This window comes from Citrus clementina, unplaced genomic scaffold, assembly GCF_000493195.1.
Source record: "Citrus clementina cultivar Clemenules unplaced genomic scaffold, Citrus_clementina_v1.0 scaffold_3, whole genome shotgun sequence".
Lineage (NCBI taxonomy): Eukaryota > Viridiplantae > Streptophyta > Magnoliopsida > Sapindales > Rutaceae > Citrus > Citrus x clementina.
The window spans coordinates 1,100,069-1,123,018 of NW_006262339.1; the positions used below are offsets into that span (position 1 = coordinate 1,100,069).

Genomic DNA, 22,950 nt, shown 5'->3' on the forward strand with positions numbered 1-22,950 from the left:
TATTTTATTAACTTAGGATGAACGATTGATATACCTTCAAAGTGTCGTGATATTTTTGATAATAGAATAAATTAAAAATATACATTATGATAATTTTCCTAAAACTTCCCGCTTCTGCAGTTGGGCACCAAATCAAACCTCTCTCTATATAAAAATATGATATAGCTTCTGAAAATTTAATTTAGTAAAGGAGGCAGGCAATTATACCTAACCAAAAAGGAATTTGTCCCGTTAAAAAGTGGCTGATCTTCTTGGATTTCGTCATTGTGAAAGTATTGGGTAGCCTGTTTTTGGTGTGTATTCGATTGATAATGGTGTTTTTTTAGTGGGCATGCATTTTGAGAACAGTGTACACGTTTTCTTTCCAACCAAATTAATTAACTCGAGATTATACAATTTGTGATTTGTGAATTGAATGCCTCAGCCATCGAGTGATTGTCTTTGTCATATCAGCCCTCTAATAAGCGGCATGGCTCTCGGAATCATTTTATGTAGGAGCATTTAAAATATTCAAATGAAACAAAAATTAATGGATAGAAACAAAATCATCGTCTAACAGAGGTCTCATTAGGACAAATTCTATTTTTCCTTATGTTTGAGGGAAATACTTCGACGAGACCAGAAGTGATGAGCAGATAATTGGTGGCAGAGTCCTGCGAGCAGGTGTGTCCTGTAAGAGCCTAGTAGCAGGGGAACAGGAGAAGGGCTATTCTGCTCGTCCACGAATATGCCATTCACGAGGACGAACTCCTGTTAAAGGCATAAGGCCATTCCTGCTAGGGGTCGAGGCGAGGAGACCCAGTCAATGTCAGTTGGCAGGACGTGCGTTCCTATCCGAGAATCAAGGCACGAAGTCCATCTCCATTCGCCCACAATGACGACATTGGGGCATCCACATCCGAGGGTGGGCAGAATAATGGGCGTGGACTACAGAAGACCGGGATTCAGAGGAAGCCTATAAAAAGGTAGCCAACGAAGGTAAAAGGGTTAGATTTTTTGCTATTTGAACTAAGAAAAGAGAGAAAACAACCGAACAGCCATAAGATTTGTGGCAAGCGTTCCCTGAACCTTCATATCTGACTTGAGCGTCGGAGGGTTTACGCCGGGAAAACAACCGGCGTACTCTGACCTGTCTGTGTACGCAGGAACCTCTGGAGAAGAAGCTTTACGAGGAGAGATCCTGGTCGTGGTGAAGTTGATCGAGCAGAGACCCTGGTCGTAGAACGAGAAGAACCAGAATCTCGCATCAACATTTTGGCGCCATCTGTGGGGAGCTGAGCAAAAAGCTTCTGTTGATAGCAAGAAGTGAGGGGAAATAACTGAAAAGTAATGGAGGCAGGAGGAAGTAGTGCACAAAGGGGTGATATGAGGCTTAACGATTCCGTGACACTGAGGGAGATAGCCAGTGAGGCACGGGAAAAAGTCACGTTCGACCGGATGGAACGGATGGAAAAGCAAATAAAGTCCTTGACAACCATTCTGCATGAGCTGCGGAGCGAACGAAGGGTAACCCAGGAAGAAAGGGTGAGAGGAGGTGGAGTGGCACCAGATCCCGGTAGCACGAGGAGAAGTCAAACCACCAGGAGACTAGGTGGTGAGAGAGGTAACATACCCCTGCGGGGAGAATTCCATAGAGAGGAAGAGCAGTCCCCGGCAAGGCAGATTTTTGACGAGGACGACGGGGTGGCGAATGCAGAGGAAACAGTGCTGTCCAACCATTATCTGGCTCTAAAGTATCGGGTGAATGGGGTAGTTGGAGTGGTACGAGGAGACCAGAGGATCGCAAGAAGCTGCTACTCCTCGGCAGCAAGGGAAGCAATGCAGATAACATCCCTCGATACCCGAGTAGAAAACTAGAAGGGCCATATAGAGTCAAGCAGATGGTGGGATCCGGAGCTTACAAGCTGGTTCGCACGGACGGCCACGAGGTGAAACGCCCATGGAACGCAGCACACCTCTGAAAATACTTCCAAATGTCGAGGAAATTCAGTCACTGGGAACCGAAAAAATTACCTAAGGCATGCAAAGGCTCGCCAAGTCTCAAAGCCTGTTTATGGCGAGACAGAAGCCAAGCATGCCAGGATCTGCTCGGCCACGTGAAGGCGAGCAGAATCCCCAAGCATCGAAGAAGTCACTAAGGCATGCAAAGGCTCGCCAAGTCTCAAAGCCTGTTTATGGCGAGACAGAAGCCAAGCATGCCAGGATCTGCTCGGCCACGTGAAGGCGAGCAGAATCCCCAAGCATCGAAGAAGTCACTAAGGCATGCAAAGGCTCGCCAAGTCTCAAAGCCTGTTTATGGCGAGACAGAAGCCAAGCATGCCAGGATCTGCTCGGCCACGAGAAGGCTAGCAGAATCCCAAGCTTTGAAGAAATCATCTAAGGCATGCAAAGGCTCGTCAAGTCTCAAAGCCTGTTTATGGCGAGACAGAAGCCAAGCATCCCAGGATCTGCTCGGCCGCGTGAAGGCGAGCAGAATCCCCAAGCATCGAAGAAGTCACTAAGGCATGCAAAGGCTCGACAAAGTCTCAAAGCCTGTTTTATGGCGAGACAGAAGCCAAGCATGCCAGGATCTGCTCGACCACGTAAAGGCGAGCAGAATCCCCGAGCATCGAAGAAGCCACTAAGGCATGCAAAGGCTCGACAAAGTCTGAAAGCCTGTTTTATGGCGAGACAGAAGCCAAGCATGCCAGGATCTGCTCGGCCGCGAGAAGGCTAGCAGAATCCCAAGCTTTGAAGAAATCATCAAAGGCATGCAAAGGCTCGTCAAGTCTCAAAGCCTGTTTATGGCGAGACAGAAGCCAAGCGTGCCAGGATCTGCTCGGCCACAAGAAAGCTAGCAGAATCCCCATGCTTTGAAGAAATTACCTAAGGCATGCAAAGGCTCGACAAAGTCTCAAAGCCTGTTTATGGCGAGACAGAAGCCAAGCATGCCAGGATCTGCTCGGCCACGAGAAGGCTAGCAGAATCCCAAGCTTTGAAGAAATCATCTAAGGCATGCAAAGGCTCATCAAGTCTCAAAGCCTGTCTTATGGCGAGACCCGAAGCCAAGCATGCCAGGATCTGCTCGACCACGCGAAAGCGAGCAGAATCCCAAGCATTGAAGAATTTTCAAAGGCATATGGCAAAACCATATACCAAGCTAGAGCCAGCTCGACCAGACGAAGACGAGCAGACTCTCGTAAGTACAAGACAAGAAATACATCAAGAAGATGGTGGATCAGTAAGCCGAGCAGCGTCGGCGGGCTGGGCCTCCTCAGGTGCAGGGGGGTATCACCTGTTGCGTCCGGGGGGGTGCTCGCCTCGCCAACATCAGCAGGGATTGCATGAGGAGGAGAGCTTTCCTCCTCAATCACGATTGGCTCCACCCCTTGGGCATTTTCCTTGGCAGCTTTTTCCAGTCCCACGCGACCAAGAACCATTGAGTTTCTACTGCTGGTCTATTACATTACCCAACACCAGAAACTGGGGGACCGGTGTTTGAGGGAAATACTTTGGCGAGACCAGAAGTGATGAGCAGATAGTTGGTGGCAGAGTCCTGCGAGCAGGTGTGTCCTGTAAGAGCCTGGTAGCAAGGGAACAGGAGCAGGGCTATTCTGCTCGTCCACGAATATGCCATTCACGAGAACGAACTCCTGTTAAAGGCATAAGGCCATTCCTGCTAGGGGTCGAGGCGAGGAGACCCAGTCAACGTCAGTTGGCAGGACGTGCGTTCCTATCCGAGAATCAAGGCACGAAGTCCATCTCCATTCACCCACAATGACGACATTGGGGCATCCACATCCGAGGGTGGGCAGAATAATGGGCGTGGACTACGGAAGACCGGGATTCAGAGGAAGCCTATAAAAAGGTAGCCAACGAAGGTAAAAGGGTTAGATTTTTTGCTATTTGAACTAAGAAAAGAGAGAAAACAACCGAACAGCCATAAGATTTGTGGCAAACGTTCCCCGAACCTTCATATCTGACTTGAGCGTCGGAGGGTTTGCGCCGGGAAAATAACCGGCGTACTCTGACCTGTCTGTGTGCGCAGGAACCTCTGGAGAAGAAGCTTTACGAGGAGAGATCCTGATCGTGGTGAAGTTGATCGAGCAGAGACCCTGGTCGTAGAACGAGGAGAACCAGAATCTCGCATCAACACCTTACACTTGGGAAAGTTAAAGCGTCAACTTTGTAGTGAGAGAAAAGAAAAGACTAGAGAGGTTCTATTATTCCTTTCCCCTTCTAAAACAGAGACGACAAGTCATCACAAATGAAGAACAATTCTTCACAAATGAAGAACAATTCTTTGCGTGGGTGGAAAGAGGCCATCTATATCTTTTCCGGACAATAAATGAAACGATAAATTGAATTTCTCACCCAAAACTTCATCGTTTTGACTGTGAGGAAAGACTAAAAGAGAGCATGATCTTCTTGGTAGGTAAATTTTATCAAGAGAAGTAGAAAAAAAAAAGTTTTATTGATGATTTATATGACCTAAATATTTTGCGCCTCAATTAAATGTAAATACATGCATGCTATCATTCTTACCCAATATCACCATACCATTAATGATTTTGTGAGGAAAAAAAAACCGTAAGTTTCAAGTGATTTTTGTGCTTTGTGGACAGAAATTATCAGTTTGCACATCCACTAATAATTCAACATCAAGAAAAGGAGAAAAGGAAAAAAAAATTCCTGACAAGATTTGGGCGGCCCCGTGTATCCATTGAGGTTTGGGCCAGATGTCAATAACAGTGTAATACGTGTACCTGACCTGAGGCTAAGAGCTAACAACCTAAGGCATCAAATTTGCCCACAAATTTGACAGCCAATTAAATCGTGACATTATGGATAAGCCCTTGAAGTGTGCAAATGCTCACCTCTTTCAACATCATTGTATGTGCGTATAGGCCCGCAGTCTCAATTCTTTATATTGTCTATGTATGTAGAGATCATCATCATCATTGAGTAACAACTTACGCGGTGACGCACAGTTGTATATGGATACAACCACCCATCAATTAAATTTCATCCATTTTTATACGGCTAGATGAAGATCATCTTAGCAAAGGTCATTGGAATTGACATCGGATTTTATTTTTAATTTTGCTTTGAGAGCCTCCAATCAAAATAAGGGTCCAATGGAACATAAGAATTTATGGCTATGTTTGGATGTTGGATATAAGTGTGATTAAACTGATTTAAAGGATTAAAAAAAATTAATTCAATACAGAGTTATGTTTCATTGTGAGGATAAATAAATTATTATAAATTTTAGCCCAACATTCATGAGATTATTAATCCTCATTTGCATATAATTTAGATAGGACTAACTATTTTAATCTAAATTTGCTACTAATATCAAATTTTTATTCAATAATTTTATTTTTAACTTGTTATAAATTTAAGATTAAATTATAATTCAATAATTTATTTTAACTAATATGTAATATTAAACATAAAAAAATTGTTAAATTATTTATTTACAATAATATTGAATATTAAATATTAAATTTAACAATTTTTTTAAAATAATATATTGTTTATTAGACGAAATTTACATAATTCTATCTGATGCTATACAAAACAAAAGACAAGATTATATAATATAATATAATTCAATAAAATCTAATCCAAGAGTTTATTCAGTCCAATTCCATCATCCAAACGTAACCTATCAATTATCACAAGATATGTGGTTCATTTTAAGCTTACTCTACCAGTTACAAGTCAAACTTCCAATCAACCCTTGACTCCTAAGTACTACAACGCTAATTCTTATCGCTCCATTGAATCCTAAGGTGGATTTTTATTTTTTTTTTTATATTTTAAAATCCTAACATGAAAAAGGATTCTCTGCTTTCTAACTTCTCTTTTTCTTGTGTAAAATATTAGAAGAAAAATATATTCTATTCACATCAATAAGGGGATAACTACTCTTATCTAATTTTAAATTTGAAGAGAATAGAATCCCAGCAAATACTGAAACTTTTTTAGGACATGAGTTTCCTTAACCCGTGATTCTTTATTTATTTTTAGGACTTGAAAAAAAAAAGTAATGGGTTCCAAATTAACAAAAAAACATAATATGAAAAGCAAAATACCTTTTAACCTGCCACAACGATCCCCAATAATTGTGAAAAAAAAAATTATTTAGGATTCGTATTATTATTGAATTAAAATAAAATATAAAAGCAGTACTCTTAAAAAATTAAAATCGCATGGATCGCACAACAAAATTCGGTTAATTCCAGTTGTCATTTTTGTTTTTATAAAACAAACAAATGTAAAAGTGCAATTTTAGTTTCGTGATTAACAAACAACACACCGGGCTTTCTATATAAATAAATAAACCTTATGCAAACCGTTTGCTCTCTCTTCACATTTTCGCCTCCGTTGTCCCCCCGCTCTCTCTCGAAGCACCTCAGAGAAGCTGAGCTCACTCTCTTCATATATTAATAAATATAGCAATTTTATCAAATTAATCCCAAAAAAAAAAAAGAAAAAAAGAAAGGGACGATCAGGGGCAGCCGGTCAACTCCTTGAGTTTGACCGTTAACTTAGGGTTTCCCACTTTGTTGGAATATTAAATGGCGTCAACGGAGGACGTGAAGAGCGAGTCTGCCGTCACGACGATCGTGAACCTGGCTGAAGAGGCGAAGCTCGCGAGGGAAGGAGTGAAGGCGCCGAGCCACGCGCTTCTTAGTGTCACAAAGTCTCTTGTCGCTGGCGGCGTCGCTGGTGGAGTGTAAGAGTTTTCTTTTATCAGTTATTTATTTATTTGTTATTGTTATGATAAAATTTATTCATTTGAGTTTAGTAGAATTTATTTTATTTCTCAAGTTTGTTAATTTCAGTGTTTTAGTTTTTCCCGATATATTTGATTTATTAACGAAAATAGCGCCTCAAGAGTGTTACTGTTACAATATAGTATTTTCCTATTTGTTTAAATAGTTAATTTTTGCCCAAAAATTATTTTTTTGAGAATTGAATAGATCTAAAGATTATTTATTGATTCTAATAACCAAGTTTCACTGTTACAAATTTTAAATTTTGAGTTAGGTTTATCTTAGAGTTTTTTTTTTTTTTTTTTTTAATTTCAATTTATCTTGTGTATTCTGTTGCAGGTCACGCACGGCTGTTGCCCCCTTAGAAAGACTCAAAATATTATTACAGGTAGTTGATTATTATTAATTGGCTATTTAAGGTTTTTTTTTTCTGGATTGGCTTGTATTTTTGCTATTTTCTCAGCTCACTTTTGCATCGTTGTTTTCATATTGTGTGGAACTGAAATAATTTCATTGTACTTATGGCATTATTAACCATGCTGATAATATGATCTTTGTTGATTCTGGGAAAAGATGTTTGATCTTCTCTGCATTTATGATGTACAATTGTTTCTTTCAGTTAAAGAGTAATAGATTTTGGTTTTGAAATAATGCAGGTTCAAAATCCTCATAGTATAAAATACAATGGAACAATTCAGGGATTGAAATACATATGGAAATCTGAGGGTTTTAGAGGATTGTTTAAGGGGAATGGCACTAATTGCGCTCGCATTATCCCAAACTCAGCAGTCAAGTTCTTTAGTTATGAGGAAGCATCTAAGTATGTTCCAGTGCTTCCTTTTTCTTCAGTCTCAGTATTATATTCACTTTTGTCACCATTCTCTGTATGATTTCCAGGTTTAGAAATCTATTTACGTCCGATTAGAAAATATTATGTAGGATTTTTCATGTCAGTGCCTATCTTTTTCATATCTCATTAGTTATCATTCTTCCCCATTCTTTGCAAACAGGGGTATTTTATGGCTTTACCGTCGGCAAACTAGAAATGGTATGCCCGGCTTTGTTTCTATCTCTTTAATTTTTTTTTTATTATTCTACTGATGCACATGCAGGCTTTCCTAATATTTATAACTGAATTTTTATTCTTTCAGTTTCCTTGTAGTTTTATATGCAATACAAGTTGAATTATGCTCTTGGTTCTACATTGGGTGCTTGTGCCCTTATACAGTGTGGATGGCTTTGTTGTTAATGAGATTTGAATGTCATTGGTGGATTCCTATGTTTGTGCACATTTGATCGGGAAATATCTCATGTCACAAGATAATAAATTTAGGGAGGGCATGAAGTCTTGATGTAATGCTTTATTTATTACCATGTATTAGACTGTTGCATGTTTTGCCATGTGATCTTTTCTTCTTTTCTTTCTTTCTTGGTTGAGTGTCTTAAAATCCAACAATGATGCACGCGATTGTCTCTCTATAGACAGAGAAAGATTTTTTCGGCTTTTCATATTTGAAGAACTGCTCAATGATTCAAGATGCTGCCATGGTTTAACATTCTTATGTGCCTGTGTTTGTTGTGAAATAGTAAGATATAGGGGGAGGGGGTTGTAATGATGAGATTTATTGTTATTTTTTATTTTCTCTTGCAGAAGAGGCTGAGCTCACTCCTGTTCTACGTCTTGGAGCTGGTGCATGTGCTGGTATCATTGCCATGTCAGCCACTTACCCGATGGACATGGTACGAGGTCGGCTAACTGTCCAGGTAACTTTTACATTTTGTTTTGGTAAATTCAAATTGTGCTTTCTTATGCTGGATACACTCTTGGTGGAACAGTTTTATTTCCTCTATATAATCATCTGATGGCCTATCTTTATACCATATGTCCATTGGCAGACTGAGAAGTCTCCTCGTCAGTATAGAGGAATCTTCCATGCTCTTACAACAGTCCTTAGAGAAGAAGGTCCACGGTCTTTGTACAAAGGATGGCTACCTTCTGTCATAGGAGTTGTTAGTATAATTTTTTTTTCTGTTTCTTTCTTTGTTGAGGCATTATAATGCTATGGTAACTGAAAATTTCTGTGATATATACAGATACCATATGTGGGTCTCAACTTTGCTGTATATGAATCTCTGAAAGACTGGCTGATCAAAAGTAAAGCATTGGGACTGGTTGATGATAACAATGAGTTGGGTGTGGCAACTAGGCTTGCATGTGGAGCTGCTGCTGGAACTGTTGGCCAGACAGTTGCTTACCCTCTTGATGTTATCCGGAGAAGAATGCAGATGGCGGGTTGGAAAGATGCTGCTTCAGTTGTCACTGGGGATGGAAAGACCAAGGCAACCCTCGAGTATAATGGTATGGTTGATGCCTTTAGGAAAACAGTTCGGCATGAGGGATTTGGAGCATTGTACAAGGGTCTGGTCCCCAATTCAGTAAAGGTTAGTGTTATTATTTAAAATTCTGAGAGCTGGTTTGTTTCTTATATATAATCTTGCATGTCATTAGTTTGAGACAGTCCTGCATCACATATGACATGGATTATAGATGAGGTAATCTGGAATGTTTTTGCCATTTCCTATAGGTGGTTCCTTCTATAGCAATTGCATTTGTCACGTATGAAATGGTGAAGGACATACTCGGAGTTGAGATGAGGATATCTGACTGAAGCAAAGAGGAACTCCAAGAATTTTGTAGAACTTTCATTGTGTAATTTGCAATCCAAAGTAATATTAGAAATATTTATTTGCAGGTAGGGGAAGATTTGGAAACAAGTAAATCACTTTTGGCTAGTGTTGATATCCCTTTCCATGCATACCCATGTCTCGATTGGAATCCGCCTTAGTTGTAGTATATATTAATACATGCTATGGCAATAAGTATTTCCAAGGAAATGATGCACTAGATGCATCCTATTCTAGTAGTTCCTAGTAATGCTTATAAGTAAATTATTCCCCTGTTAAATTTTTTGGTGGTTTTTAAAATATAATCTACGACTTTTTGACGTATTTGGTGCCGTAATTTTGGTTTACCCTGCATATTTTTGCGCATTTTTGTAGACGGCCTTATGAGTTCCTTGACTTTTCATCCATGAGTATTATTTTTGAATAAGGGGAATGGAGAACAAGGCAGGAGCCAGCCCCAGCCCCATTCCTGGAGATTTGAGGAAGGCTCACCTGGTTAACAGAATCTATGATTTCAACTCGACTGAAACGTTTGATTCGCATCAAACTGCTCAATTCCAACAGAAAAAGGTGCAGAACTTATCTTTTATAGATAAAGAAATGAGCTTTAATGCACAATCCATAACCGGAATTGATGAGAAAAGAAAGCAGATGATACTGTGATTCTCACTTCTATACATGAACATGCTTAGCTAACAAAATGGGGAAAACAAAAATTTGCGAACAAACATAATGAAAGAAAACCACTGAGCTAATGATGCTCAACCTTGCCTATGTTCTAATGCACAGACTGCCTTTTCAATAAAAAAATAAAAATAAAAATAAAAATAAACTAATAAAAAATCACCCACAATGCAAAAACCACAACGAACATGCCCGAATGGAAAATATTAGTAACTTCTAGGTTCCTCTTCTGCCTGTAACAGTCATCTTTGAGAGCACTTCCTTTAGATAATCATAGCGGTTACGGTGATATTCAATCCACACACATAGTTGCCTAATGGCCTCCCTCTTCCCCTCTTCAAGACCCAAGATACCCTCATCCTTCTCCTTCATCATTGTCTCCAAAACTTCCACCTTCTTCTCCAGTTGATGCATAGCTTTGCTCAGCTTCTGTTTCTCAGCTTCTTCCTTGCTTGCCTTCACTTCTAGCTCCTCGACTCTCTCTCTCAGTGTCGATTCCTGTTCTTTCTTGTTCTGCAGTTGCTCACTGAGTTTGCTCACTTCTACCTTCAGTTGTTCCCTTTCATTATTCTTCTCCACAACCCAATTCTTTGCAATTTGAAGCTCTTTCGATGTTGACAATATAGCGTGCTCACAATTTTCATAGGCATCCTCAAACCTCTGTATCACAATTTCTAACCCAGAAAAGGTATTGTTTACTTTCTCTGTGATATCTGTGATCATTTTATGATAAGCATCCTTGTTTGCAACAATAATTCCAGACAATGTAGCAATTCTTTGTTCCAGCATTCTCTGTTCTTCGAAGAACTTTGCTTCTGCTTTTCTGAAGGCCTCCTCCTTCTCAGCTAACAATTGCTCTGTGACCCGGAGCTTCTGGTTTGACAGGCGGAGCTTCACTTCAATTTGGCGGATGTTATCAAGCAGGGTACTAAGCTCATCTCCTTTTACTTCTAGGTCTCTTTTCAGGTCTTCAATAATTTCTTCCAACTCAGCCACTCTCTGATCTTTAGATTCGATATTCTTACTAAGCTCTGTTGTCATTACTTCGATTTTCCTTTCTGCAACTTCAAGGTTCACCTTGCATTCCAGGAAAAGACCTTCAATTTGTTTGTACTCCTCGCTCAGTTTGGTGTGTGCATCTTCCTGCTCTTTGAGCATTTTCTGCTGCTCAGCAGTCTTGCTCAAGAACTCATTTCTCTGATTTTCCAATTGGATGAGACCTTCTGAAGATTCCTCTCTCTCTTTTTCAAGCTGTGATTCCAGTTGTTTTTTCTCAGCCCGCAGGCCATCCAACTCCTGCTGTAGATTGTCAACCTGTGCTGCCATGGCTGTTATTTGAGCGGAAGCTTTATTCTCTACATTTATATGTTTCTCTTGTAGAGAAGATAATTCAGACCCTCTCTCGGTTAATGTTTTTTCCAGTTCAAATATTCCGTCCAGTAGCCCCAACTTTTCCTCTGTCAAATGAAAACCTTCTTCAATTTTGAGTCTCATCTGCTCTTCCAAGTCACTTTTCTGGTTGCCTAGAGAGGCCACCTCCAATTCCAGGCTTTTAATACGTGCTGTCAAACTTTCTATCTCTTCCAGAATCTTTTGTTGAACTTCAGTCTTATTCACTATCTCCTCTTTCAGGATTTGGACCTCAATTATGTATTCCGAAATTTCTCGAGTTTTTTCCTCAAGTTGTACTTCCAATACAGCTTTCTGTCCGCGCAGAGATTCCAATTCCTGCTGCAATGTATCGACCTGGTTCATTAAGCCCTTGACTTGAGTTGATGCTTCATCGTCTTTGAATACCATATGTTCCTCCAACTTGGACTTCTCATTGTGTAAAGAATCCAAGTCAGCTAACAGATCATTTATCTGTGCTGTCAAATTCTCTATTCTAGACAAGGACTCACTCTCATTAGCCTCAAGTTTCATTATGGTAGTAGTGAGTTCATCTCCTCTCTCTTTTGTTAACATTTCAAGATCTGAAATTCGGGCTTGCAGTTGTAAATTTTCCTCTTCCAATTGCTTCGCTGCAGCTGCTTTGCTGTCAATCTGCACCACCATATCTCTATTATGGGCTTGCAGGGATTCCAGCTCCAGCTCCAAGCCTGTCACTTGAGCCTGTAATTCTTTAATTTGAGCCAATGTTTCATTCCCACGCACCTCATGCATCTCTACAAGACTTGAAACTTCCCTTTCTTTTTCAACCATTTTCTCCTTCAATTGACTTGACTCAGCCATAAGAACTTGTATTAAATTCTGTGCCTGCTGAAACTCATTTGACATCTCTGAGATTTTCAGTGTCAAAGACTTATTTTCTTCCTCAGTAGCAGTCAGATTTTGACTCAAATCTGAAACTTCCTGTTTTGAAGATTCCAGTTGCTGTTCCATATTAGAAATTTTCCCTCTCAGAGTTTCTAGTTCTTTCCCAAGAACAAGTTTTTCCTCATTCAGCTGATCAGCACTATTTCTTAAGTCTTCAGCAATCTTCTCTCCCTCCTCTACCCTTCTCAGAACAGTCTCTTTCTCCATAATCAAGTTATCTTTGTCTCTACTAATATCTTCCAATCTGTGATTCAGCTCAGCTTCTAGTTCACCAGCAATGCTAAGCTTCTGCTTCAATTCAGCATTCACAGCTAAACCTTCCAGCATATCATTGTTTAAGCTTTCAGCCTCAAGCTTTAAATTTCTGATGATTTCCTCTGCTTCTTGTATCTTGGACAAAGCTGTTTGATATTCCAAATTTAAAGCTTCCTTTTCTTCACTTCTAGCAGTCAACTGCCTCTTCATGTCAGAGACTTCTCGATTTAGCTCAGCTTCTATCTTACCAGCGGCATCCAGTTTCTGGTTCAATTCTGCATTCTCAACTGTAAGTTTCAATTTTTCAGTGTTCAAGCTTTCAGCTTCAAGCTTCAAATTTCTGATCAATTCTCCTGCTTCTTGTATCCTGCTCAAAGCTGATTGATATTCCAAATTCAAAGCTTCCTTTTCTTCACTGGTTGCAGTCATCCTCCTCTTCAGCTCAGAAACTTCTAGGGTAGCCGCATCAAGTTCTTGCTTCATCCCATCTGTTGTTTTCTGGTACTCGCTTTCAAGTTCTCCATTTTTATTGCTTTTGTTCTTGGAAGAGTGATCAGAGCCTGAGTCTGAGTCTGAACTCGATGAAGAATAGGTCTCGTTTTCTTTTTTGCCATGAATTTTCTTCTTTAACTCTCCTCTAAGATTATCATATTGTGCATAAAGTGATTGGTATTGGCTATGAAAACCCTCAATTAACTCAACAAGTGGTTCTTTAATCCCATCTTTTTCCTGAAGATCTTTGTCTTGAACAAGTTTTAAGATCTTTTTGAATTTGTCCTCAATTTCTGCAGTGAATAAGAAACTTTTGAATTTGAGCCTTTGACAAAGATTATTGCTACAAACAGAAGAGTGATAGCTTAAGATGCAAAAGCAAATCATGAAAATTAATTTGGAAGTTCATCTAAATCACTGGAAAGTGCATCCTATCAATTGTATTACCTATTTTATTTCCTTTCAGCTGTTCATCTTTTTCTGGATCAATGTAACTTCCAAAGAAAGACTTTATTGACTCCCTAAACCTACGCTTCGTCATATCCCCTTCAGATCATCAGCTGGGTTTCCTTGAAAACTGTTACTCAACAAAAGTCAGTCTCCATGTACAGCTGAATACCTGAAAATCAGAACTGGAAAGTATGTTGACAAATTTTAAACTCTCAAACAAGCAAGTTGCACTATGGAAATTTGAACATGACAAAAATGAAACTGACAGCCAGCAATTCCATATGCATAACATACTGTCTAATATCCATCTGGATGATTTGCTCCTACCACATCCACAAGCCTCCTTGATGGGATTTATTTCTTTGATTATATATCCTGGATGAGGATGATTCTATACTTAACATTTCAAGCTGCGTGGTATTTAAAGTTCAATAAATGCCTTGGTTTATGAACCTGCAGATGGAAACTACAGCCATCAGGCTACAAGTAATGGCCCCAACTTCAATTTCTCATTTTCATTAAAGAATTTACTGCATTGCATGATATTTTTAACTTTTACTTTTCTTCAGTAATGTGATTATTATTTATAACCAAGCATTTAAAGAAGCTATCAACCATAATACCCATTTTACATCCATTTAAACTCCATCTTTAATGGAAGCCAGAAATCGGATTGAAGCTGGTTATTGCAAATTTTAAATGGACGAGGATCCATTCTCCATCTTAGCTCTTCTAAGCTTTCAAGGATTTGTTGCTAAGTTTACACTGTTGCCCGTATATAGTTGAGATTTATTCTTTTATTATTATATCTTTTATTCATTACAAATCACAATAATGTATTTGACAAAATAAACCGTTCACCTAACCTTTAGAAGCATGTATTGTTAATTTCGTTTTTATGTGTACTGACTAAAGTTTAAAGATTAATCATGAAATAAATAAAACCCGGTCAAAATGCCAGGGAATGAAAATAAGTAATTAGATCTTTTTGCTTTAGTGAAAAATAATATGATACAAAAACACACCAACAACAACTTGTGCCTTAGTCTCTCTTTTTTATTCAACGTTATGTCTGGCGCCACGTCATCACTCATCCGCGTTGGGGGATCCCCCCAGAAGCAGACTTAAAACGATTAAAAAAAAAAGACAGCTATTATATCTGCTAAACATGAGCTGTTTCTTTTTTTTTTTTTCCCGATAAAAACGCAACGTAATGAATTAACTACACAATTTATTTAACATAACGGGCCATGGAATAAGAAGAACTCATATGTTTTTCCTAAATTAAATAAATAAAAAAACAGTAGCAATTTAACAATATTCACCTGAAATTAAATGGCTTCACTTTCCTCTCTATCTTCCTGGTGAAGCCTCCTAAATTTGAAACAGTCTGGAAGGAAGGAGTCAAAAATTTTAATCCAATATGAGAGAAGAAGAAATGATCATAGACTCGACCAGAACCAACAATCATGATCGTAACGAAGCTTTTATAAATAAATGATATCGGGTTAGATTTTTGACTCCTTCCTCAATCAAAATCATTTGGAATTCGCATCAGAAAAAAGAATCGAACGATCGAAGCTACAAAACAAGAGCTAGATTATGATGGATTTAGACTAAAATTACGTAAACAGTGTTGAAAAAACAGTCAAAGCTTCAATTCAACTTCAAGAAATTATAAAACAAAGTAATTACTTAGATTAAAGGGTTGAATTAAAAGATCAAAGCTTACCAGCAAGTTAAGTGAGAGCTGAAACTGAAACCGAAATTTGAAAGCTCCAAAGAAACAAAGCGAAAGTGGGGGGAGAGAGAGAGAGAGATTTGGGGAAATGAGAATTATTAGCGAATGAAAAAGTTTTTGAGTGCAAAAAGTGGTTTTGTTTTGATTAGGAGCAATCACTTCAGGGTGACTTGTACAGCATTTGTAGCTTCAATTTTCCAGAGGAGTGCGAATCTTGGCAGCTTCTTTGAAGAATGCCCTCTGAGTTTTCTGTTTTTACGTTTTCGCCATCTTATGTTCCATTTTCTCGTCGTCTGTTCAAAGTTTCGCGATACCTTTGTTGGAAAAAGCGGGAGATGTATTGCTGGCTGAAAATGATTGGACACTAATGGGACCATGATCTACGGCCACGATGAATGGTTCCCGCCTTGTTATTTATCTTGTCTGCATATTGCGGTTTGAATTTGATGCGGTTACTGTAGGAACTGTACCTGACGCTCCTTCTTTTAATATTATTTTATATACAGTGTAATTTAGATATATTAGCCTATACAAACATGCAATAAGGTTTTTCAAAAAAATATATACAATTGATGCTCAATATAGAAAAATGAGAGAAAATAAACTCTAACATGCATGGTCTTTGAAAGTTGTAACATTCAAATTTGTAATAACTTTTATTTTCTTTTTTAATTATACGGCCACCAATTTTAACTTTTACAAATTTAAAAATTCTTTCTTATACAGAAATAAAAATTTTAAATGTTTGCCTGGTCAAATGATCTTGATTTGAATTCACCAACTGAAGACTGAAAAGGCTAAATAATATAAATTATTTATCTCTAAAATTATCAAACTTGTGGCAATATTTTTCTAACAACTGATCGTGAGATTACTAATAATTATCATAACTTAGATTAGATGGACATTTTATTTCAAATTATGTGGTACATAATATGTTATTCAAATATGTTATTCAATGTAATTAATAAATTGTTATCCACCCTGTAAGTGTTACATTATTTGAAATATAATTGAAAAAAAAAATCGAATGTCTAGAACTACTCATGATTATTTAAAAAATATCAAAATGTACTTTCATACGAGTATAGTGAATTGTACAATTGGTAAGACCTCTCAAAGTGATACAAATTACAAAATTTAATTCAAATCATACCAAGAACTTACAACGCTAAAAAATAATTACAATTGAAGAAGAGCTAATTTGCAATCAGAGTCTTCTCTGTACTAATATTACCCATTGCCAAAAAAAAAAAAAAAAAGGGTCAAAAACTGCCAACACAGTTTTATAGGACTAACCGAAAAGTCTTTTAAGTATTTGTCTTGCTTGTGCGTGCACACTTGGCAATCTCTGCCTTGAGATAATCACAGTCAGTGCGTTGATGATCGATAAAGACACACAGCTGCCTTATAGCTTCTCTCTTTTCCTCTCCAAGACTCAACAGTTCAGCATCTTGTTGTTTGATTTTGTTCTCTAATTCTCCAAGAGTCAATAATTCTGCATCTTGCTCTTTGATTCTCTTCTCTAATTCTCCCACTTTCTTCTCAAGTTCACTCATTGTTTTAATAATATTCAACTTGTCGCCCCCTTGCTTGCCTAGCTTTGCTTCAAAATTCGATATTTCTTCTCTTAAAAACGATTCTTGTTCCTCCATACGGTCTAGTTTTTGGACAAGAGACTTCACTTGTTGCTGCAAACTTTTCTTGGAATTGTTTGATTCTGTAACCCAATTCTTTGCAGAGGCAAGGTCATCTGACATCTTGGAAAGGCGGTTGGCTAAGTCTCCATTTATCTCCAACTTCTTCACTACTGATTCCATTGCCAACAATGCCTTGTTTCCTGGTTCTAACATGTCCCTCATCTTCCTGGACTGACCTTCGCTAGATAGCAACCTATTTGATTCCTCAAGCTGCTCCAGTGTTTTCTTGTAGCTATCTTTGGTTTCGTTGTGTAATTGCTCTGCAACCTGGATCCTTCGAAACAATACGCGGATGTTATCTTCAAGTCTCTTCCGGAAATCTTCTGCCAATTCTGTCATCTTCCTTTCTGCAATTTGTAGGCTTGTCTTGGACCCCAAGATCTGACGTTTGGCTTGTTTAGACTCCTCGGTTAATTTTTCGACAGTATCCTCTTGGTTCTTCATAATTTTCTGCTGATCAGCAATTTTGTCCTCTTGGTTCTTCATAATTACCTGCTGATCAGCAATTTTATCCTCTAGGTTCTTAATAATTTTCTGCTGATCAGCAATTTTGTCCTCTTGGTTCTTCATAATTTTCTGCTGATTAGCGATTTTGTTTGTCAACTTAATGTTTCGTTGTTCCAGCTCTGTCCGGCTTTCCGGACATTCTCCTTTTTCTCTAGCTATCTGCGAATCTAATTGGCCTTTCTTTGTCTGCATGTCATCTAACTTCTGTTGAAGATTGTCAACCTTTGCTTTTAATGCTAGAATCTGAGCAGAAGCTTCATTCTCTTGGACTGCAATTTTTCTCCTAAAAGCAGAAAGTTCATTTTCCGTTTGTGATATTTTAGCAAGCAGCCTGTCATTTTCCTCTCTGGATTGCCTAGCATCTTCAATTTTACCATCTATCTCCTCCTCTAGTTTCTTCTTCTGGTTGCATAACGATTCCAGGTCCTTTACTCGCATGAGAAAGTCTTCTCTCTCTTTCAGCAGTTTGTGCTCAACTTCACTCTTTTTTTTAAGTTCCTCTTCCAGAGTTTTCAACTGAGTCAGGTATTCCGAAATTTCTTTGGTTTTGCCCTTCAATAGCAATTGTAATTCATTTTTCTGGCTGGTCAGGGACACCAAATCCTGTTGCATTACATTGGCCTGAACAACTAAGCCCCTGACTTGTTCCGTTGCTTGCTCCTTGGGAGCACGTAAAGAATAGACCTCTTGTTGCAGATGGCTGACTTGTGACTTCAAGTCCTCAATTCTAGATGTTGAATTGTTCTCATTGTCTTTTACTTGCTTCAGCAAACTATCTACCTGGGCATGCAGTTCTATATTTTTCTCCCCCAGCTGTTTAGCTTCAGTTGCAAATTGTGCTTCCAAATCCCTTTTCTGGTCATTCAAGGATCCAAGCTCAAGCTTTAAGCTAGACACTTGGCCCTCCAACTCCTTTATCCGAGCTGATGCTCGATTCCCATGAGCTTCATGCACCTTCACGAGAGCTGAGATTTCCCTTTGTCTCTCATCCGCTGCGTCTCTCAGACTTTTGTTCATGTTCTCTGCTGCTTGTATTTTGCTCAAAGCCTCCTGATATTCAGAATTTAAAGCTGCCTTTTCTTCACTAGTAGACATCAATTTATTCCTCAGTTCAGAAACTTCTAGGGCTACACCTTGTTGCTCAACACTAATCTCCTGATGAGCATTTCTCAAGTTGCTGGAATTAATCTCTATCTCCTCAGAGGAGTAATACTCTGAGTCCGAGCTGGAGCAAGGTGAATAGTTCATCCCCTTGCCTTTCCTGACACCAGATTTTCCTTTAAGAAGATTATAATGAGCATAGAGTGATTGGTACCGATCATGGAAGTTGTTAATGAGACCTACAAGTTCTGATTCCCTTTTCGACTCCTTTGTGATGCCATTATCTTTACTTCTAACAAGCTTCAAGATCTTTTTCACTTGATCCTCGATTTCTGCAAATAAGTACAGTCTCAGAATTCTGATACTTTTAACACCCAACGCGCGGAAGAGTAGAATTCACATTCAAGCTCGTATGTCACAGGTTAAACAACATTTGACCAATTCAAGCATCTGATGGACGAAATTCACAAAGTACGTCTAAAACTAAATAAGACAATCAATCAATCAATCAGGCTGTTTTAGCTTTTATGGTGCGACAAGGTACCTAGCCAAAGCAATGAAGCGCAATCAAATGAAGTGCCTGCATTACGTGGCTAAAAAGTTTATGTTCGAGTTCTCGTAACTGCTTCAAAAACATCACCGCTAATTAGAGGAAAGAGATTAATTGAAAAGTATGAGATCAAATTTTGCATGATTCATTATCCGAGGAGTGTAAGAAAGGATCAGATGACAGTTGTTACTAGAAAAGCATTTGTTTACTAGAAGTCCTAAAGGTGTATCTCTCAGTTAGGTTATCTACCATGCATGCAGAAAAGGAAATGGCACAATACATTTTAATATCCGAAAATGAACCCATGTGATGTGTTAAACTGGCCTCCATCATTTTCAGGGACTGCGTATGGTTGTACTTGTACCTGCTTTGGACACCTCCATTTGTTTAACTTTTCCTGGTTCCAGATGACGAACCAAAATAAAGGACTTTATTTGTCAAATCCAGACCTGATATGCTTTAAAATCTCTCTTAATTTGGAATTATCGGCGAGCTTCCGTAAGCACAGACATGAAGACGAGGGAAGATGATGCATTCACCAGTCCGAACTCGACAGACCAAAATTCTGAAAATGAAATGAAGTAGGATAATATATTATTGAAAATCAGGCTGTAGTCATCCCATCTGGAATTAGATCACGATAATAATAATAATATTATTATTATTATTAATTGACTTGTCCACATCCAACTGCTAACCATCCCCTCAGATACGATATTATCGAAGTTTAGCAATTAATTACAAACAGGAAATTAAGAGATAAACCAAAAACTTTGATACACAAAACAACGACAAGACCATGCACGAAATCCACCAATCCCACGACCACCTCATCTCATTCGTATTGAATGAAGGGAAAATAAAAAAAAAAATAATAACAACCAGAGGTAACATGCATACATAACCAACAAAATGAGTGATCCATGATCCATCAGAATTTTTTAACCCCCCAAAACTTGAGGATCGTTGATCATATCTACAAGATTTTTGACAAAATGGCCCACGAAAATGTGAATTCAGTGAGAGGTATTATTGCAATTGCATGACATCTTGAAACGTCAACAGCAGGGCGCCAGGGCCACCAGTTTTCATGCCATTTTTGAACATCCAAATTCGAACCACCTCTCATTTTTTGTACCACCACCAACCCCCATGTAGCGGGTGACACCACCACCACAAATTTCAATATTCAACTTATTTGTTACAATTGTACAGGTTTGAAAATGGCATGCTAATCCGGCTCTCAAATTAATAACTTTAATTAAGATTTAATGTGAAATAAACATGCCTGTGAAGAAAAAATTTCTAATCTTAAATTTAAATATCATAGATATATTAATCAAAATTTATAAGATCAGGCAGATTCAACGTAGAAAGCAAAGATTTTGTTCTTTTTCAGTTTTTCTTTTTTGGTGTTTATTAATTTTCTTTTGCGTAAAAAGATAAAATTAACAAGAAAAATTTACAGACGGTAAAAGATAGAATTTACTTGACAGGACGGCGATGTTTTAACTCTGCCGATCCGGAACACAATTAAAATACGGATAAAATTGATGATTAAGAGAAGGCTTTTAAAGGAAATTGGAAGGATTGAGAAAGGAAACAAAAAACGAAAGCAATTACTTTTTAATTTTATCTCTCTTTCTTGTCCAGTGACGGAAGATGGAAAATTTGGCGCTTCTAATTAACAAATGCCCTTAACGTTTGAGCTTTATTACAGCGAAAACCAGTGAGCAGCAAACCGCAATCTTCTCATCATCTCGTGAACAAGAAAGCGCGAGAGCCGACCCGATATATCGATTTAGTGTAAAATTATTAGCTGCGCATAACGTGATGCCACGTGGGCCTTTCCTGCGCTTGTCATTTGTCTTGTCCGCTAATTAGTTTGGCAGTAATCTAGTGCGGGATATGGTACCGATGACGTTGTACAATTTGGATGCATTTTTATTTTTAATGTTCCCTATTGTACAAGTACAACCTTGTGGTATAGTGGTTTTTAATTCAATTTTAAAAAAAATTACTATCTGTTAAAAATAAATGAGTCGGTGATTAATAAATATTGAGTAATATTAAATGTTAATTGATGAAGCATTTGAGGTACAAACATATTCCGTGAAATTTTTAATTTGCCTCTCTTGATCCAATAGTAGATTTAAAATTTAGTTGATATTCTATAACTCAAAAATATATACAATAGTAGGGGTCCGACTATGGTGCAATTGTGATATCATATCATAGTTGCTTCCAACCGTTGGATCCAGCTTATGGTAACAACTGTAGTTGAATCTAACGACTTGATGCAACTGTGGTATGGTATTACAGTTGCACCATAGTTTTGCGCACATTAGTAGTCCAGTTGCACGATGGTCTAGAAAGAAAAAAAAATTTTTGGGGTCTCGTTTCCCAACCTTATTGTGAACGAACAACTGGTGAATTTGTTTCAATTTGATAAAAGTAACAAAACATTCTCATAGATTCTTGTTGTTTATTTCCGATGGGGATTTTCAATATAATTGAAAATAGTCATCACAAGTTTTTAGGAATGCTAGAAAGTATAGGTGTGGCATTTGACTCTTGGATAATGGATAGTTTATGAACTTTTCTTTTTTCATTTTTTTAATTTTACTCTTAAAAGTTTGTTGAGTCGGATTTATCCCATAATTAAAAGAAAACATTCTAGTGATCGCACACGAAAGAGTTTAGTTCGTCAAAATGGAGACAACGAATGGGAATTTATCGGGGAAGAAAAAGTTGAGAAGTTTTAGGAGACAACCACTTAAAGTTTGGACGGTCAGATGTGGGGCTATTAATGGGAAAACAAGTGTGGGCTATCAATGGGAAAGCAAAGGCCATTTATTAACTAAGAAAAAGACGGAAAACAAGTGTATAGTGATATGGGCCACATGGATGGATAGACTGATAGAGCCCAGCACTAACGGGGTTTCTTGAAAATTAAAAGGGAAGCTATCAGCATTACACTTTTAAGTCTATCTTATTATTAAAAATGCTAATAGAAATTTGAATTTATTTAATTTTATATCTAACATCTACATGCAACTTGTATCAATCATATACCAATAATATATAATTACCCTAATGAGATTATTATTACTAAAATACCCTTATAAAATAGTAAAACAAAAGCAAACACATATTATAATATTAGTAATAAGGGTACTTTTATTCTTTAAATGGACAATTGATACATATTTTAGATAATGGGTGAAAAATGAAATCAAATTTTTATAATATTACGAAGCCTTTTAAGTTATTAGAGCCAATAATCTTGTGTGTCCTAATGGCATGTTTGATTTAAAGAAATTAAAGAAAAGGAGAGTAAAGGAAGAGAAGGAAAGAAATAAGAAGAGAAAATATATTTCATGTCAAACAAAATAAAATTGACTCATTTTTTTTTCTTATTTTGATAAAACAAAAAAATAAGGAGAGAAAAAATAAATTTCATATAAAACAAAATGAAACTGAAACTTTTTTTTTCCCTTATTTTGATAAAACTACTTTATTATAATAACTAATCAGAAGTTATTAATATTTATAATCAAATATGCTGGCTATGGGGTTCGAACCCATGCGCACTTATGTGCAGAAGATCTTAAGTCTTCCCCCTTAACCTCTCGGGCAAACCAGCCACAGTAATCGGTAGCGGGGTCAACTTCTAATTTATCAATAGCCGTGATTGCTTTCTCC

At 37.8% G+C, this 22,950-nt stretch overlaps 3 protein-coding genes and 1 non-coding gene across 15 annotated transcripts; 1 reads left to right on the plus strand and 3 right to left on the minus strand.

Moving 5' to 3' along the window:
* The first annotated feature begins 6,288 nt into the window (after positions 1-6,288).
* On the plus strand, positions 6,289-9,801 carry LOC18049909 (mitochondrial adenine nucleotide transporter ADNT1). Its single transcript, XM_006439330.2, has 8 exons — positions 6,289-6,724; positions 7,104-7,152; positions 7,421-7,584; positions 7,775-7,812; positions 8,416-8,528; positions 8,661-8,774; positions 8,859-9,206; positions 9,350-9,801. The coding sequence occupies exons 1-8, from the start codon at positions 6,567-6,569 to the stop codon at positions 9,431-9,433; spliced, it is 1,068 nt and encodes a 355-aa protein (XP_006439393.1). The 5' UTR covers positions 6,289-6,566; the 3' UTR covers positions 9,434-9,801.
* Positions 9,802-10,104: 303 nt separating this feature from the next.
* LOC18049910 (COP1-interactive protein 1) lies at positions 10,105-15,610 on the minus strand. 12 transcript variants are annotated; one of them, XM_024189657.1, is made up of 5 exons: positions 15,379-15,610; positions 14,972-15,036; positions 13,941-14,099; positions 13,644-13,828; positions 10,105-13,489 (listed from the first exon to the last, which is right to left on the minus strand). In XM_024189657.1, exons 4-5 carry the CDS (start codon positions 13,735-13,737, stop codon positions 10,350-10,352), a joined length of 3,234 nt encoding a protein of 1,077 aa, XP_024045425.1. In that variant the 5' UTR covers positions 13,738-13,828; positions 13,941-14,099; positions 14,972-15,036; positions 15,379-15,610; the 3' UTR covers positions 10,105-10,349. The 12 variants fall into 12 exon arrangements, with proteins under 12 accessions (XP_024045425.1, XP_024045427.1, XP_024045422.1 ...); XM_024189659.1 differs by having other exon boundaries at positions 13,644-13,815; positions 14,972-15,227; XM_024189654.1 differs by having other exon boundaries at positions 14,972-15,227.
* A 1,087-nt stretch (positions 15,611-16,697) lies between these two features.
* Positions 16,698-19,628, minus strand: LOC18049911 (COP1-interactive protein 1). The gene is made up of 2 exons (XM_006439334.1): positions 19,610-19,628; positions 16,698-19,027 (listed from the first exon to the last, which is right to left on the minus strand). The coding sequence occupies exons 1-2, from the start codon at positions 19,626-19,628 to the stop codon at positions 16,698-16,700; spliced, it is 2,349 nt and encodes a 782-aa protein (XP_006439397.1).
* A 3,180-nt stretch (positions 19,629-22,808) lies between these two features.
* TRNAL-UAA lies at positions 22,809-22,891 on the minus strand. Its single transcript has one exon. It is a non-coding gene; the product is annotated as a tRNA-Leu (tRNA).
* Positions 22,892-22,950: the final 59 nt, after the last annotated feature.